At 39.6% G+C, this 13531-nt stretch overlaps 1 protein-coding gene across 1 annotated transcript in view; it reads left to right on the top strand.

The window, feature by feature from the left end:
* Positions 1-13531, top strand: part of Usp31 (ubiquitin specific peptidase 31) — a 65430-nt gene that overhangs the window by 28574 nt on the left and 23325 nt on the right. Inside the window, exons 2-9 of the mRNA XM_031388160.1 lie at positions 1116-1253; positions 2954-3042; positions 3136-3228; positions 4270-4405; positions 6785-6929; positions 9710-9887; positions 12554-12665; positions 13120-13214. Coding sequence (XP_031244020.1) covers positions 1116-1253; positions 2954-3042; positions 3136-3228; positions 4270-4405; positions 6785-6929; positions 9710-9887; positions 12554-12665; positions 13120-13214 — 986 coding nt within the window. The remainder of the gene's footprint in view (positions 1-1115; positions 1254-2953; positions 3043-3135; positions 3229-4269; positions 4406-6784; positions 6930-9709; positions 9888-12553; positions 12666-13119; positions 13215-13531) is intronic.

Below are 13531 nucleotides of genomic sequence, written 5' to 3'. Positions count from 1 at the left end.
TTTGCTTGCTTCTGTTGCCTGAACCCCTAACCTGTTTAGGGAGATTCCTCTCTTTTTTGAATATCCCCTCTTTTTGCTGAAGAATGTTCTTCAGATCTCTCCTTTCCATTAGCTGCCTCTCTCGAGGTAGTCACAGATTCTTTCTTGCTTGCACAGCTCAGCTTCTGGGATATGGAGAACAGTAGAAACTGTTTAGTTTCCTTTCTTGTCTTCGGCTTTACTTCTTTGTGATAGATATTTGCTTCACTAAGATCAAATAGGCAAGTGAGCCCAGAGGATGACCACTCCAGTGCTTGTATTACTTGACTTTTCTGTGGTATTTGCATTGTTGCTTTCATCTCTTTGAGGTTCAGTTTGTGTGAACTCCCTTCACCAGTCTCATTTCTTTTTATTAGGCTCATGTTGTCAAGATTCTGGCCTGGTGGCTGCTCTTCTCACTAGATATTGCTTGAGCAGTTCTCTTTGCTCATTTGCACTTAGCCCACATGAGTGCTTTCTTAGTTGTCTGCCCTGTCCTCTTAGAGGAACCACAGAACTTCAGGCGTAGTGGATTTGAAAAAGAACTTATCATCCTCTTTCCCCTTTTCCCTTCTGTCTTGATGTATGTATGTGCATATTTTCTTACTACTTTGTTTAACTATGTTGCTCCCCCCACCTCACCCCCTTGATTCCTGCCTTTATTCTTTAAGGCTTAAGTGACATGACTTAAGTTATCGTTATCCTTCACTTCTTTGTTTGTCATTATCCTCTAGCTTGTGTTCTACTTCCATGATACCTTCTCTGTACAACCACTATATTAATTTAAAAAATATATTCCTAAACTTTTAATTCTTAGAAAAATTTTAGATTTACAGAAAAGGCAACAAAAGTAGCATGAGAGTCCTTTAAAAGTCTGAATTGGTTTCCTTGTCATTAGTATCTTATGCTAGTATCACAGCTAAGAAGTGAACATTAGTACCTTGCTGTTGATTGAGTTTAATTTATCAGGATATTCCTCTGGTTTTGTTTCTCTGGAATGTGTTGGGACACCCTTGGTACTTTATATCCCTCTTTCAGAATTATGATAGTTTTTAGAGGCAGGAGCTCACAACTTCATGCTGATTATTTACTTGCAGAGTATTGTGTCAAAGAATGCATTACAGTATCGAGGAAATTCCCAACACGATGCCCAGGAGTTCCTGCTGTGGCTTCTGGATCGAGTTCATGAAGACCTCAATCATGCTGTGAAGCAGAGTGGCCAGCCTCCTCTGAAGGTGCGTGCATGTAGTCCCTGGGGCAGTCAGGGAGCAGGGAAAGGATAGAGAGAAGGAAGTCCTCTCATAAATATCCATTGGGCTTGTTGCATTAACTAGTGACTAGTTTTGTGTGCATATAAAACTAAGTGTGTACTCTATGGGATATTTTACCTGCTTATTGTGCTGGCAATTTAAGGTAGAGGCAATTGCCCCTAAGGACCTTATAGTCTAATGGGGGGTGGAGGTAGGGGTGGGGAATTGTTTGCTTTCTATTCCAGTAAGACACATATACTTTGTAATCAGTAGGACAAATAACACAGCCAGAAAGGAAATGTATGAATACCTCTGCTATTAGCATAGGTATTTGAGCATAGGAACGGAGTCCAGAATGGTCCTACTGAGAAACATAGTATTTCTTACTCAACTTCTCTATGTGTATCCTTAATATGATAGATAAAGTGGTTCATATCATGGGAAGATTACTTCCCCAGGGAGCTTTTGAAGTTGGGACAAGTCTCTTCTATATTTCAAAATTTCTAGTTTTAGAAACTTGGTAGATTATTCTGATTTAAGGTCCTTTTGTTCCTGAACACTGTACTGTCATATAATTATATAGATATGGCTGATTTACTATGTGGGAACAGCCTAAAGGCCAGGCATTGTATTACTAGTCCTTATATCCTAACATCCTATACAATGTTCTCTTCATGTGGTAGCAGATGTTTAGTAGTTAGGGTCATGATGGAATTGAATAAAATATGAAGCAAACTGTGGATTAAGAATCAAGATACCCGCCGGGCGGTGGTGGCACATGCCTTTAATCCCAGCACTTGGGAGGCAGAGGCAGGAGGATTTCTGAGTTCGAGGCCAGCCTGGTCTACAGAGTGAGTTCCAGGACAGCCAGAGCTATACAGAGAAACCCTGTCTCAACCCCCCCCCCCCCAAAAAAAAATCAAGATACCAGGCTGGCAAGATGGCTCAGTGGGTTAGAGCACTGACTGCTCTTCTGAAGGTCCTGAGTTCGGATCCCAGCAACCACATGGTGGCTCACAACCATCTGTAATGAGATCTGACTCCCTCTTCTGGTGCGTCTGGAGACAGCTACAGTATATTACACCAGAGTGGGTGGTGCTGGAGTGAGCAGAGGTCCTAGTTCAATTCCCAGCAGCCACATAATGGCTCATGACCATCTGTACAGCTATAGTGTACTCATACACATAAAATAAATAAATAAATCTTAAAAAAAAAAAAAAGAATCAAGATACCAGGCAGTGGTGGTGCATGCCTTTAGTCCCAGCACTTGGGAGGCAGAGGCAGGCGGATTTATGAGTACGAGGCCAGCCTGGTCTACAGAGTGAGTTCCAGGACAGCCAGGGCTACATAGAGAAACTCTGTCTTGAAAAGCAAACAACAAAAAAAAACAAACAAAGAATCAAGATAAAGATTGAAATAACCTAGGGAAGAGCTGGCCCATCTCTCAACAGGCTAAAGATTGATAACGTGGTATGCAGTAGTCTATCTGAGGGAATGAGCCTATGTGCACTGTGTTTGCACAGTATGTTACAGAGCATCTGGGTTCCATATACAGCTTATAAAGTACATTGAGTATTTGCAACATTTTAGGGGCTCAACTTTACTTAAGCATTAGTACTTTTGGCCTATGAATTTTACTTTTTTTTTTTTTTTTTTTTTTTTTTTTTTTTTTTTTTTTTTTTAAGCCACCATCAGAGACAGATATGATGCCTGAGGGACCATCTTTTCCTGTGTGTAGCACTTTTGTACAAGAACTTTTTCAAGCCCAATACAGGTAGGAGCAAATGACATGTTCCTTCTTGTTTTGTCTGCCTGATGTAGTTCTATGTTAGCTTAATGTGAATGTTATACATTTTTGTTTTCAAAGATCTTCTTTGACGTGTCCTCATTGTCAGAAACAGAGCAACACTTTTGACCCTTTCCTGTGCATTTCTTTGCCAATTCCTCTACCCCATACAAGGTAAGAATACATGTGTAAAATTAACAGTCTGCTATGATAGGGTACTACTTCTTTCTCTGTAGCCTCCAGTTAAGGCTTTTCACTTATTTAGTTAAGTAATAGGTATAATAGTAATGAACACAAACCTTGTTAAATTCTTGAAGCTAAGTGCCTGTCAGAGTGTGCAAGCTGAGCAGGCACATGATAGAGGCCCATGCCACAGTCTTTTTCAAAACTGACTGTCGTAGATTTTCTGGAGACCCTGCTTATTAAAGACTTTAAAGAGTTTGCAGAAGCTAGACACTTTTGAAGGTAAAGACAACCAATTATGACTATGTTATTTTTTTAAAGATTTATTTATTTATTTTATGTGTATGAGTACAGTGTAGCTGTACAGATGGCCATGAGCCATCATGTGTGTGGCTGCTGAGAATTGAACTCAGGACCTCTGTTCGCTCTGGCTCCGCTCGCTCCGGCCCTGCTTGCTCCAGTGTAGCTGTCTTTAGATGCACCAGAAGAGAGTGTCAGGTCTCATCACAGATGGTTGTGAGCCACCATGTGGATACTGGGATCCGAACTCAGGACCATTGGAAGAGCAGTCAGTGCTCTTATCCACTGAGACATCTCGCCAGCCCTGACTACGTTATTTTTGAAGAATATTTTTTATGCGATAGCTTTTTCAAAGTTCTTTCAACTTGTTTAGTAGTTTTTAGTTAAGTCTAATGAACTATTCCCATTTGGCTTCCAGATAAAGGGGAAGTGCCCCCTCCTCCCTTTTTAGATAGAGTCCTATATATATCACAGGCTAGCCTCAAACTTGTGGAGTTGAGAGTGATCTTGAACTCTCTCTCTCCTGCCTTCAGGTTTCAGGTGCTGCAGTGGCAGGCGTATGCCACTGTTATGGTTGGTGTGATATTGGGGGAAGGCAGGGCTGTGCTAGGACTAAGCTATGACCTAGGCCTCGTTTTAGTCTTTGTATTGATTTCAGGTCAGGTTTGTTTCACTTCTATACTTGAGCTAAAATAAGTAACTAATGGGAAGATCTGACTTTGATCTGTACAGGCCTCTCTATGTCACTGTTGTGTATCAAGGGAAATGTTCCCACTGCATGAGGATCGGTGTGGCTGTGCCTCTGTCTGGGACTGTTGCCAGACTTCGGGAAGCTGTATCTATGGAAACAAAGATCCCCACTGATCAGGTAGTAACCTGCTAAGACCAAACTACACACGAGTCATTAAAGTGTTTGCTTATATGGATATTTTGTCCCAGTTTCTGCTAAACATGTTTGAAATTTAAAACCAGTTGTTAGTGTTGAGAGGCAAATGGATGGAGGAAATCCAGACTCAAAGAATACAGTGTATAGAAAACTGTTTCCTGCTTCAATTAATTGTATATATAAAAGGAAAAACTGTCCGGGCGGTGGTGGCACACGCCTTTAACCCCAACACTTGGGAGGCAAAGGCAGATGGATTTCTGAGTTCGAGGCCAGCCTGGTCTACAGAGTGAGTTCTAGGATAGCCAGGGCTATACAGAGAAACCCTGTCTCAAAAAAACAAAAAAAAAAAAACAAAAAAAAAAAAAAAAAAAAGGAAAACTTGCTTTATGTAAGATCTTTTGGCTTTGTGACTTTCTTTGTAAAGTGTAATTACTTAGCCTTCCACACTGCTCCTGTAGCATTTAACAGAGAGACTTAGGAATCCCTCCTGCCTGTTTTGGTGGTGAGAATGGGCATTTCTCTAGTATGGTATTCTGTATATGGCATATGCTTGTTGTGCTTCTTCTCTGGCCCCTGTTGTGGGCTTCCGGGCTTTACTCCTATGTGCAAGTGCACTGTACCTGAGGTATATCTGCCAGCCTGTTTTGTTTCCTTACAAAACAGTATTAAGGCCAGTATTGTTTAGATAGGGGAAAGTTGGGTTTCCCCTTTTGGGAAAGGGGCAGGGAACACATCTTTGATAAATAGTTATGTTTAAATTGACCAAAAAATAGTTTTGGCTTGTGGTGACTTAACATATTTTACACACAGTTTTTACTGGAAAAATGTTACAGGAAACATTTCTTAGGATTTATAAGGAAGGATGACTTATCAGTGAGATAGCTTTTCCCTGGATAGCTATTGGAAACTTGTATGTAATTAATCACTTGAATAATAATGGTATTTTGTTCTTTGGCCTCACTTGGCCCCATTTGGACAATTACACTTAAATCTTCTATTTTCATAGGCTGTGTTCTGGCACAATGAAAAAATATTGATACTTTATTTAAATTGCTGCTTGATTCTTTTTCTGTCCAGGATAAGGGGAGGGCAGAGAGAAGAAAGGTCTTAGCATCGAAGGCAGATGCCACTGTGCCTTAAAAGCCTCAGTGCTGTCTCATTTTCACATGTGATATAAATTGGTGATATAATTACCAGTTTGCTTTAGCTCTAAGGTTCTGGAGATGTGAATTATACTTCCATGCTCACCAGGAGAAAAACAGTATAAGCATTAAATTCCTTAGAAAGAAATGTGGGAGGAGCTCCCCAGGGCCATTTGTGAAACAAGATCACAGGCCTTTCCACCTCATGGACTTGTTTACTGTTGGTACTAGTGGGGTGCTGGTGGGGCAGGTTGACAGTTGGTGCCCAGTGGTGCCTCTCCACCCCATTGAAGAAGGCCCTGTTCGAGGTCATAAGACCTTGATAGCAGGTGGTACCTGGAACCTTCTCTTGCTCTGCCTAGTCTACTACTTTGGCCCTGGACAGCACTGCTGAACATGTAGCAGAAGCTCTACATGTGGCCGTGGTTTTCTTCCCTGTCCTTTGTTTTTCTGTTTCATCATAAAAATACAACTTAGAAATTAAAGGTATCTTAAGTATCAATGCAAGCCAGTAAGAAGGTTACTAACTTTAGTGCTGTATTATGTAGTATTTAGATTTTGTTCCTGAAAGTATCCTACAGTCTTTTCTAAAAGAAGAATTATTTGCACATATCGTTCTTATCTTTGCTTTTTGTTTACTTAGGGTTTGGCTTCATAATACAGATACTATGCAGACCATCCTTTCTAGTAGCTTTCCGAGTCAGTAGGGCTGCATTAATTAGTTCTAGCATTGGGCATTTGAGTTGATTTTACATGTTCCAATATAGATAGCCATGGTCATTTGACTTTTTTTTTTTTAAATCTGAAAAGAGGAGAATTTAATGATATGAAAGAATGTCTTAGATTCAGATGTAGACTGTCCTCTCCTAGACTGAAATCATATGGCTCGTGTGGAAGCTTAGGCAGGTCTCTGTTGCCTTCTTCCTCCTGTGAAACAAAAGAATGAGTAATTCTGTTATCATCACCTATTCCCAAACTCAGGAACTTTGGATTTAGTGCCATAAATGATCTGGATTTAGATTGTATTGTTAAGACAGTTGCAGAGGTTACTATATGTTTATATACTTCTCAGCAAATAATATGGTCCTAGAAGCTATCTGATAGCCCTCACTGAACATTTCCAACATGATGGTCTTCTGAAGGTCAGCATAGGATTAGAAGATCATTTTATATTGAATTTCCAGTTACGTAACTGTTCACATTTTCCTCCTTTTTTTAGATTGTGTTAACAGAAATGTACTATGATGGGTTCCATCGTTCCTTTAGTGACACAGATGACCTGGAGACGGTTCATGAAAGTGATTGCATTTTTGCCTTTGAGACCCCAGAAATATTTAGGCCCGAAGGAATTCTCAGTCAAAGAGGTAAATGGTCATGTTCTATAATACACCTGAGCTTACAGATTTGACCACTGTGGGCACTGATGTGTTATATGATAGTATACAATTTTAAAAATTGTGATTAAGTGCACATACTGTTGAGTTTTTTAGATTTTTATTATCTTTAGTTTGTTTTCAATAAAATCTATTTTATTGCTACTAGTGATCTTTCTGAACAGCAAATCTGACTTCTCTGTATTGAAATCTGATTCTTCTCCTGCCTGTTGTACACAGTTCTTTGTACATTACGTAGACGCCCATCTCACCAGCTTTTCTCCCTATTTGCTTTAAGCCACTTGAATTCTCTAGTTGCATGTGTGTGTGTTTGGGTTTTAATATCTCTTTTCTGTTTCTTTTCTTAATTTATTGGAAACTACTGAACACATTGTAAAGACATTCTTCCTCACAGTATTCAGAGAACAAGGCTAATTTCTTCTTTTGTTAAGTGTTAATGACAACTTTTTTATTTGATTTCTATTTTGGACATGAATTTGCACTTGCATCCTTAGATGCCTTTCTTTCCGTTCAGTCAGGTGGATTTTTTCTTTTTATACTATTATCTTTAATAAATGATTGTTCTGCCGGGTGGTAGTGGTACACTCCTTTAATCCCAGCGCTTGGGAGGCAGAGGCAGGCGGATATCTGAGTTCGAGGCCAGCCTGGTCTACAGAGTGAGTTCTAGGACAGCCAGGGCTACATAGAGAAACCCTGTCTCCAAAAAAACCAAAAAACCAAAAAACCAAAAAAAAAAAAAAAAAAAAAAAAGACATCCATATTTTATTCTCTTGTTGTTTTTCTGTGTCTATTTTATTGCCACATTAATTTGTGTTCCTGTGCTCAATAATAAATAAAAATATAAATAAGTCTGAGACAAAAACAGAAGAGAGAAATCTCAAAACTAATTATTAAAAATAAAAAAATATATATAATTGAAAGAATAGCCCCGACTTCTTTTGTAACTAAATAAAAAATGCATTTGTACAGGGTCAGGTACCATCGAAGGTAGACAGACAAGTGAGTAGGAGCGTGTCTCAGTGCTGCCTCCTCTACTCAAGCCTTATTTCCTTGAGTGGCACTGCTTCTTAGTAGTATTTTTAGCTGGGCACCAAGACTTTAAGTACATGGGCCTTTAGAGGACTTGTTGGCTAGCTAGCTCCTGGTTTGCAGAGCTCCAGTCATTGTTGCTGTTTATCTAGCATGTGTGTATGAAAATGACCTGTTTTCTGTCTTTCCCGCTATACTGACATTTTTTGGAGCACTGGCCACCTTATGCTTCCATCGATTTATACCTAGCCATTTCTGATGTGCGGCAAGAGTCTAGTTTGTGATTTTTCAACTGAAAAATTCCTCAGTTCTGTCTCTGTTCTTTGATTGCTTAAGGATTATTTTATATATTGAGTTCCTATGCATTAATGAGTCTCATGTCCTAACATCATACTCTATCTAGAGCATGTCTCTGTTGAAAGGTACATCACTTGCAAGCATGTGTTAGTCTGAGATCTGAAGACCCTGGGAGTGCTCTGTTCAGTAGCACGTGAGAGCACCATATTCCTCACTCTGGGAATGACAGCTGTGAATTAGAGAGGCTAGCGTCCTGGCCCCAGCTCTCATTGGTTAGGAGGCACAGGGCTGTGATTTGAAGAGTAGACCTTTGTAGCAGTTAAACAGATCCCCTTAACTCACTAGGAATCAGGTTCACTTCCCACACTTACTTTGCCAAGAACCTTGGGAATGAGATAATTTGTTGTTTCAGATTTGGTGTCTGTTATCTTTTATTTTTTCACATCACAGTTTAAAATGGTTATAAAGTGATACCTACTCTTGTTCCTTTGGAATCTCTTTGTTGTATTTATGCTAAAATGTGTTCTCTCTAGCAGCTCGATTAAAGTTCAGGTTTTTGTATTTCTAGTGATTGCTTTTTTAAACTATCTGAAATTTATTTTCATATTAGCTATGCATTTGTCATTCAAATTGTTATAAAGCTACTTACCAGCAAGCCTTATATTGCTGGCTGCTTAGGTATTGCCAGACTTTTGCTGTGAATGCTTGTCTGTAAGCTGTTCTGTTTTTTCTTCTAGTGTTACTATTATTGGTAGTGTTGGCAGAAAAGCCTCTTCTCCTTATGGGGGTGCCTTTCATTAGATGGCATACTTTTTAAAAAGTAAATTAATAGATACTGCCATTAACTAGCTACAGAGTCTTGTGATAGCATTGAAGGGCTGGATGGCCCTAAATAACAGGAAGTTCTGCTATAAGACACTGAAGATTTGTGCTATCTGTCAGGCATTTTTGTTCTTGCTAATATGGGCTGATCTGTTCTAGTTATGTTCTCACAACAGCTCTTGACTACTAAGTACAGTTTCATCTCTTGTTATAATAATTAGGGACAAGAAACTGCTAGTGAAACCTTGTAGATGATTCCAAATGTTGTCAGTATTGCTTCTGGAATGCATTTGATTACTGGTTACTGGATCTAACTTCAAATTGTATTTGTGGGTCATTCTAGTAAACTTGCTCTTCAAAACTATGTCTGACTTAGACTCATGGAGAATTCTAATTTCCAGCTTAAAAGATAGGGAAGCCTACTTTAAAGGAAACAGTGAATGCTGATACCTAGCCTGTTGGCTAAATGAGTGACCTTATAGAATATCCCTATTTTAAATTGTAGTTTAAATTATTAATGACAGTTTTTTAAAAAAATATTTCTATTCTTTGTTATGAATGAATGAGAAGAGCTAAGTTGAGCTGTTTTTGTTTTGTTTCAGGCATTCACTTAAACAACAATTTAAACCACTTGAAGTTTGGCTTGGATCATCACAGACTGTCTTCCCCAGCACCAACAGCAGCAAAACAAGGGCGAGTAGACTTGCCCACCAGAGTGGCAAGTGACAAGATTGTTCTGCTTGTATGTAACCGGGCCTGTACTGGGCAGCAAGGGAAAAGGTAAGAACCAGCAATTTCCCAATAAGTACTGACATTTTTGCGGCTAACCGCTTTAAAGTCGTTTTGAAAGCAAGGATGAAAAATCTACTTTTAATGATAATTTTGCTTTGTTTTTGAGGTAGGGACTCCTTGTGTTCATGGGCTACCCATTAACTCCCGATCCTCTAACCTCAATTCCCAAATGCTGGTAGTACAGGCATGTGCCATCATGCCCAGTTGCAGTTAGTTTTTGATTCTGATATTCAGAAGGAATCTTTGTATAAATTAATTTGATTTGTTGGATTGGGAAGGGAAAGACTACAAAATTATGGTTAGGGTCTGAATAAGAGGTGCATATTTTAAGACTTATGTAGCTTTTGAGAGCTTGTATTTATGTGTATAAGGCTATTCTTAGAATTCTGAACCTGTATCTTAAAACTTTATATCTTACTGTGTCTGTACACGATCCTCAGACTTATGTTCCAAATTGAACTTATTATTTTTCTCTTCTAATATTTCCTGTCTTGGAAAGTGGTACTATCATTCATTGAGCATTGTAAGTCAGAAATTTGGAAGTCAAAAATCTCAGATTTCTCTGTTGCTCTCTTTAAGAATTTATGGGAACTATAGAATATCTTTCAAAGTAGCTTTATCACAGAAGTGCCACCTGAGTGATAACAGATGAATGTGTTTCAGGAGAAGGACGTGTGTGTGTGTGTGTGTGTGTGTGTGTCTGTGTTTAAATTAGTCACGATAGCTATTAATTTCACTTTGAAATAAGTTCCTTGGGTGGTAACATAAACATAAAAGATGTCCCATGTATTAATGATATCAACAAAAATGCTGATGCTTATAGTCTCTGGGAATATAGACAGTTTCCCTATTTTCATGAAGCTGGCATCCTAGTTAGGACAGGCTACATCTAACCTCAAGTAGTTGTCACCATGTTGAAAACACTGACACTGCCTAAAACGTGAATGAATAAAGACTCTGGGTCTCCATGTGAACCAGAGTGTGGGACGGTGTCCCCGAGGAGAAGGAGTGAGCTATAGTAGCATCTGGGGAGAGGTCATGTGTAGAGGAGGCCCCAGTGAAGATTAGAAGTATGATGTGTTTAAGGTACAGAATGGAAGGGAGCTCATGGTATTTTCATTGCATTGGTACCTATGAAAACCCCTTTGTGGCACCAGGCTCTTAAGAGTGCAGTCATTACCTTGTGATTGGAAGCTATTTGATCCATGGGGGCTTTCAGGCAAGTAGCTTCAATGTTATTGATGTGGGTAAACCACTAGATAGTCATTCGGAATGATTTTCTTGGTGTTTTTACCACTCTGCGTCAGCCTGAGTCTTCATCAGAGTTCATTTTTTAGCTAGATTTGTCATTATTGCATTGATATTGATTTGGCAGACTCTGTTTTCTACTTATTGGTTGTTTAGGCCATGAAGGTAAGTAAATTTCTTTCTTGCCATCAGTCTATTGCTGTCTTAGTTAGGGTTTCTATTGCTGTGGTAAACCACCTTGACCGTGAACAACTTGGGGAGTGAAGAAGAGTTTATTTCATCATACAACTCTCAAGTTATATTTCATCACTGAGGAAAGCCAGGGCAGGAACCTGGAGTCAGGGTCTGGAGCAGAAGCATGCCTCTTACTGACTTGCTCACCATGGCTTGCTGAACCTGCTTTCTTATGGCACCTATCTAGGACTACCAGGTCAGGACCATAATGAGCTGGGCCTTCCCACATCAATCGTTAATCAAGAAAATGTCCCTCAGATCAATGTGATGGGGGCATTTTCTCAATTGAATTTCCTTTTTCCAAAATGACTCTATCTTGTATCAGGTTGACATAAACATAGCCAGCATGTGGAGACAGATGGAAAGTCAGGCAGTGTTTTTAACCAGTGGCTAGTGCTGTGGTTCATGGGGAAAGTATAGAAAGGTGGGAAGGGAATTCCATGCTGAGGGAGTGTGGTCTGCAACCGATCTGGGTATGTAGAGGAGACATTCAGGGATTAGTACATACGTTTGAGCAACTAGGGCATGAATGAAGCTGAAGCCAGAACATCTTCAACTTTTAACTGTGTATTAGAACTACCCGGGCCTCCTCAGAAAAACCCCAGTGCTGGATCACATTGCAGACATACTTCACCAGGATCTCTGGAGCTGGCCTGGGCAATAATTGTTTTTGATGCTTCTTTGGTGATTTCAGATGTAGCTGAGGCTGAGAACTATGTAACTTTCTCTGGTTTTATGTGGTGTAGGAATCTGGCAGAGCCCTACTGGCTTCTACCCTAACTAGGTGCTGCCTTCAAGTTATCACTTGCTTGCCAATGCTTCTCTTGTCAGTACCAGAGTATGGCTTCCTGCTTCTTGGACCCTCTGGCCTTACTTGTTCCTGACACCTTATGTCTTGATGTACACAATTGGTCATGTTCCTGTCCACTTTAATGCCTCTTGTTCACTGCCTCTGCCTCCTTGTTGCTCGACAGAAGCCATTTGTTCACCTGAGAGACCTAAGCAGTTCTTTTGATCTTACTGTCTCCTTATGACCATTGTTTGTTTGTTTTCTTTAAGAACTGTCCTAAAGCCATTTAGATTGTGATCCAATCTAAAAAGACTAAGACTAGGAGATTTCAACTCTAACAGGATTGCTGTATTTTAAGGTGACACCATTGTTTGTGTTGTAGATTTGGACTACCCTTTGTCCTGCACCTAGAGAAGACAGTAGCATGGGACCTTCTGCAGAAGGAGATCCTGGAGAAGATGAAGTATTTCTTGAGGCCTACAGTCAGCATCCAGGTTTGTAAGCACTTTGATATCCCAATAGAGCATGATTTTTACTCAGAAGCAGCAGTTAGTGCAATGAAATTGCTTTTGTTGGGATTTTTCAAAACTGAGACTATCTCCAATTTCTGAAAGGAGTTGCCACTACAGAAGTTCCCCTTGAATTGCTTGCTTTGTGTTTCCTTATGGTGCCAGTCTTGTCCATATGATCAGTGTGAAGACACTATAGAACTTCTGTAATTTTAAAAACTACTATTGCTGTGTTAAGGTATTCATAGAAAACCATTAAATCAGTGTCCAGTGAAAGCAATGGAATGCTTACATACTTGACAAATGAGTTGCATTTGTATTCACAGTGGAAAAGTATTTTGCAAAGTGAGTTGTTTGCTGCTTGATCTGTTTTGAAATGCTGCTTGGAAACATGCCCTTGACTAAATCCAGCCTAATTCTCATTTGACATTTGATACAGGTGTGCCCATTCAGTTTGCGTGTGGTCAGTGTCGTTGGAATAACTTACTTGCTGCCTCAGGAAGAACAGCCATTGTGCCACCCAACAGTAGAAAGGTAATAGACAAACATAAAACTACCTTCAAGAAGCTTACATGTACCACTTAAAGTAATGTCCGATGTCTGCTATGATTTCCATGTAAAGTGTCTCAAGTTCTTTAGGCTCATGTAGAAATTAAGTACTTGTTTTACTTTTGATTCATGGTAGGTACAAAGTTGTCCTAGTCAGGGTTACTATTATTGTGATGAAACACCATGACCAAAAGTAAGTTGGTAGGGCTTACACGTCTGCATTATGTTCATTGTACTGGCTGGTTTTGTGTGCCAACTTGACACAGGCTGAGTTATCACAGAGAAAGGAGCTTCAGTTGGGG

This window comes from Mastomys coucha, unplaced genomic scaffold, assembly GCF_008632895.1.
Source record: "Mastomys coucha isolate ucsf_1 unplaced genomic scaffold, UCSF_Mcou_1 pScaffold21, whole genome shotgun sequence".
Taxonomy (NCBI): Eukaryota; Metazoa; Chordata; class Mammalia; order Rodentia; family Muridae; genus Mastomys; species Mastomys coucha.
This window is presented reverse-complemented; position numbering and strand designations above follow the sequence as displayed.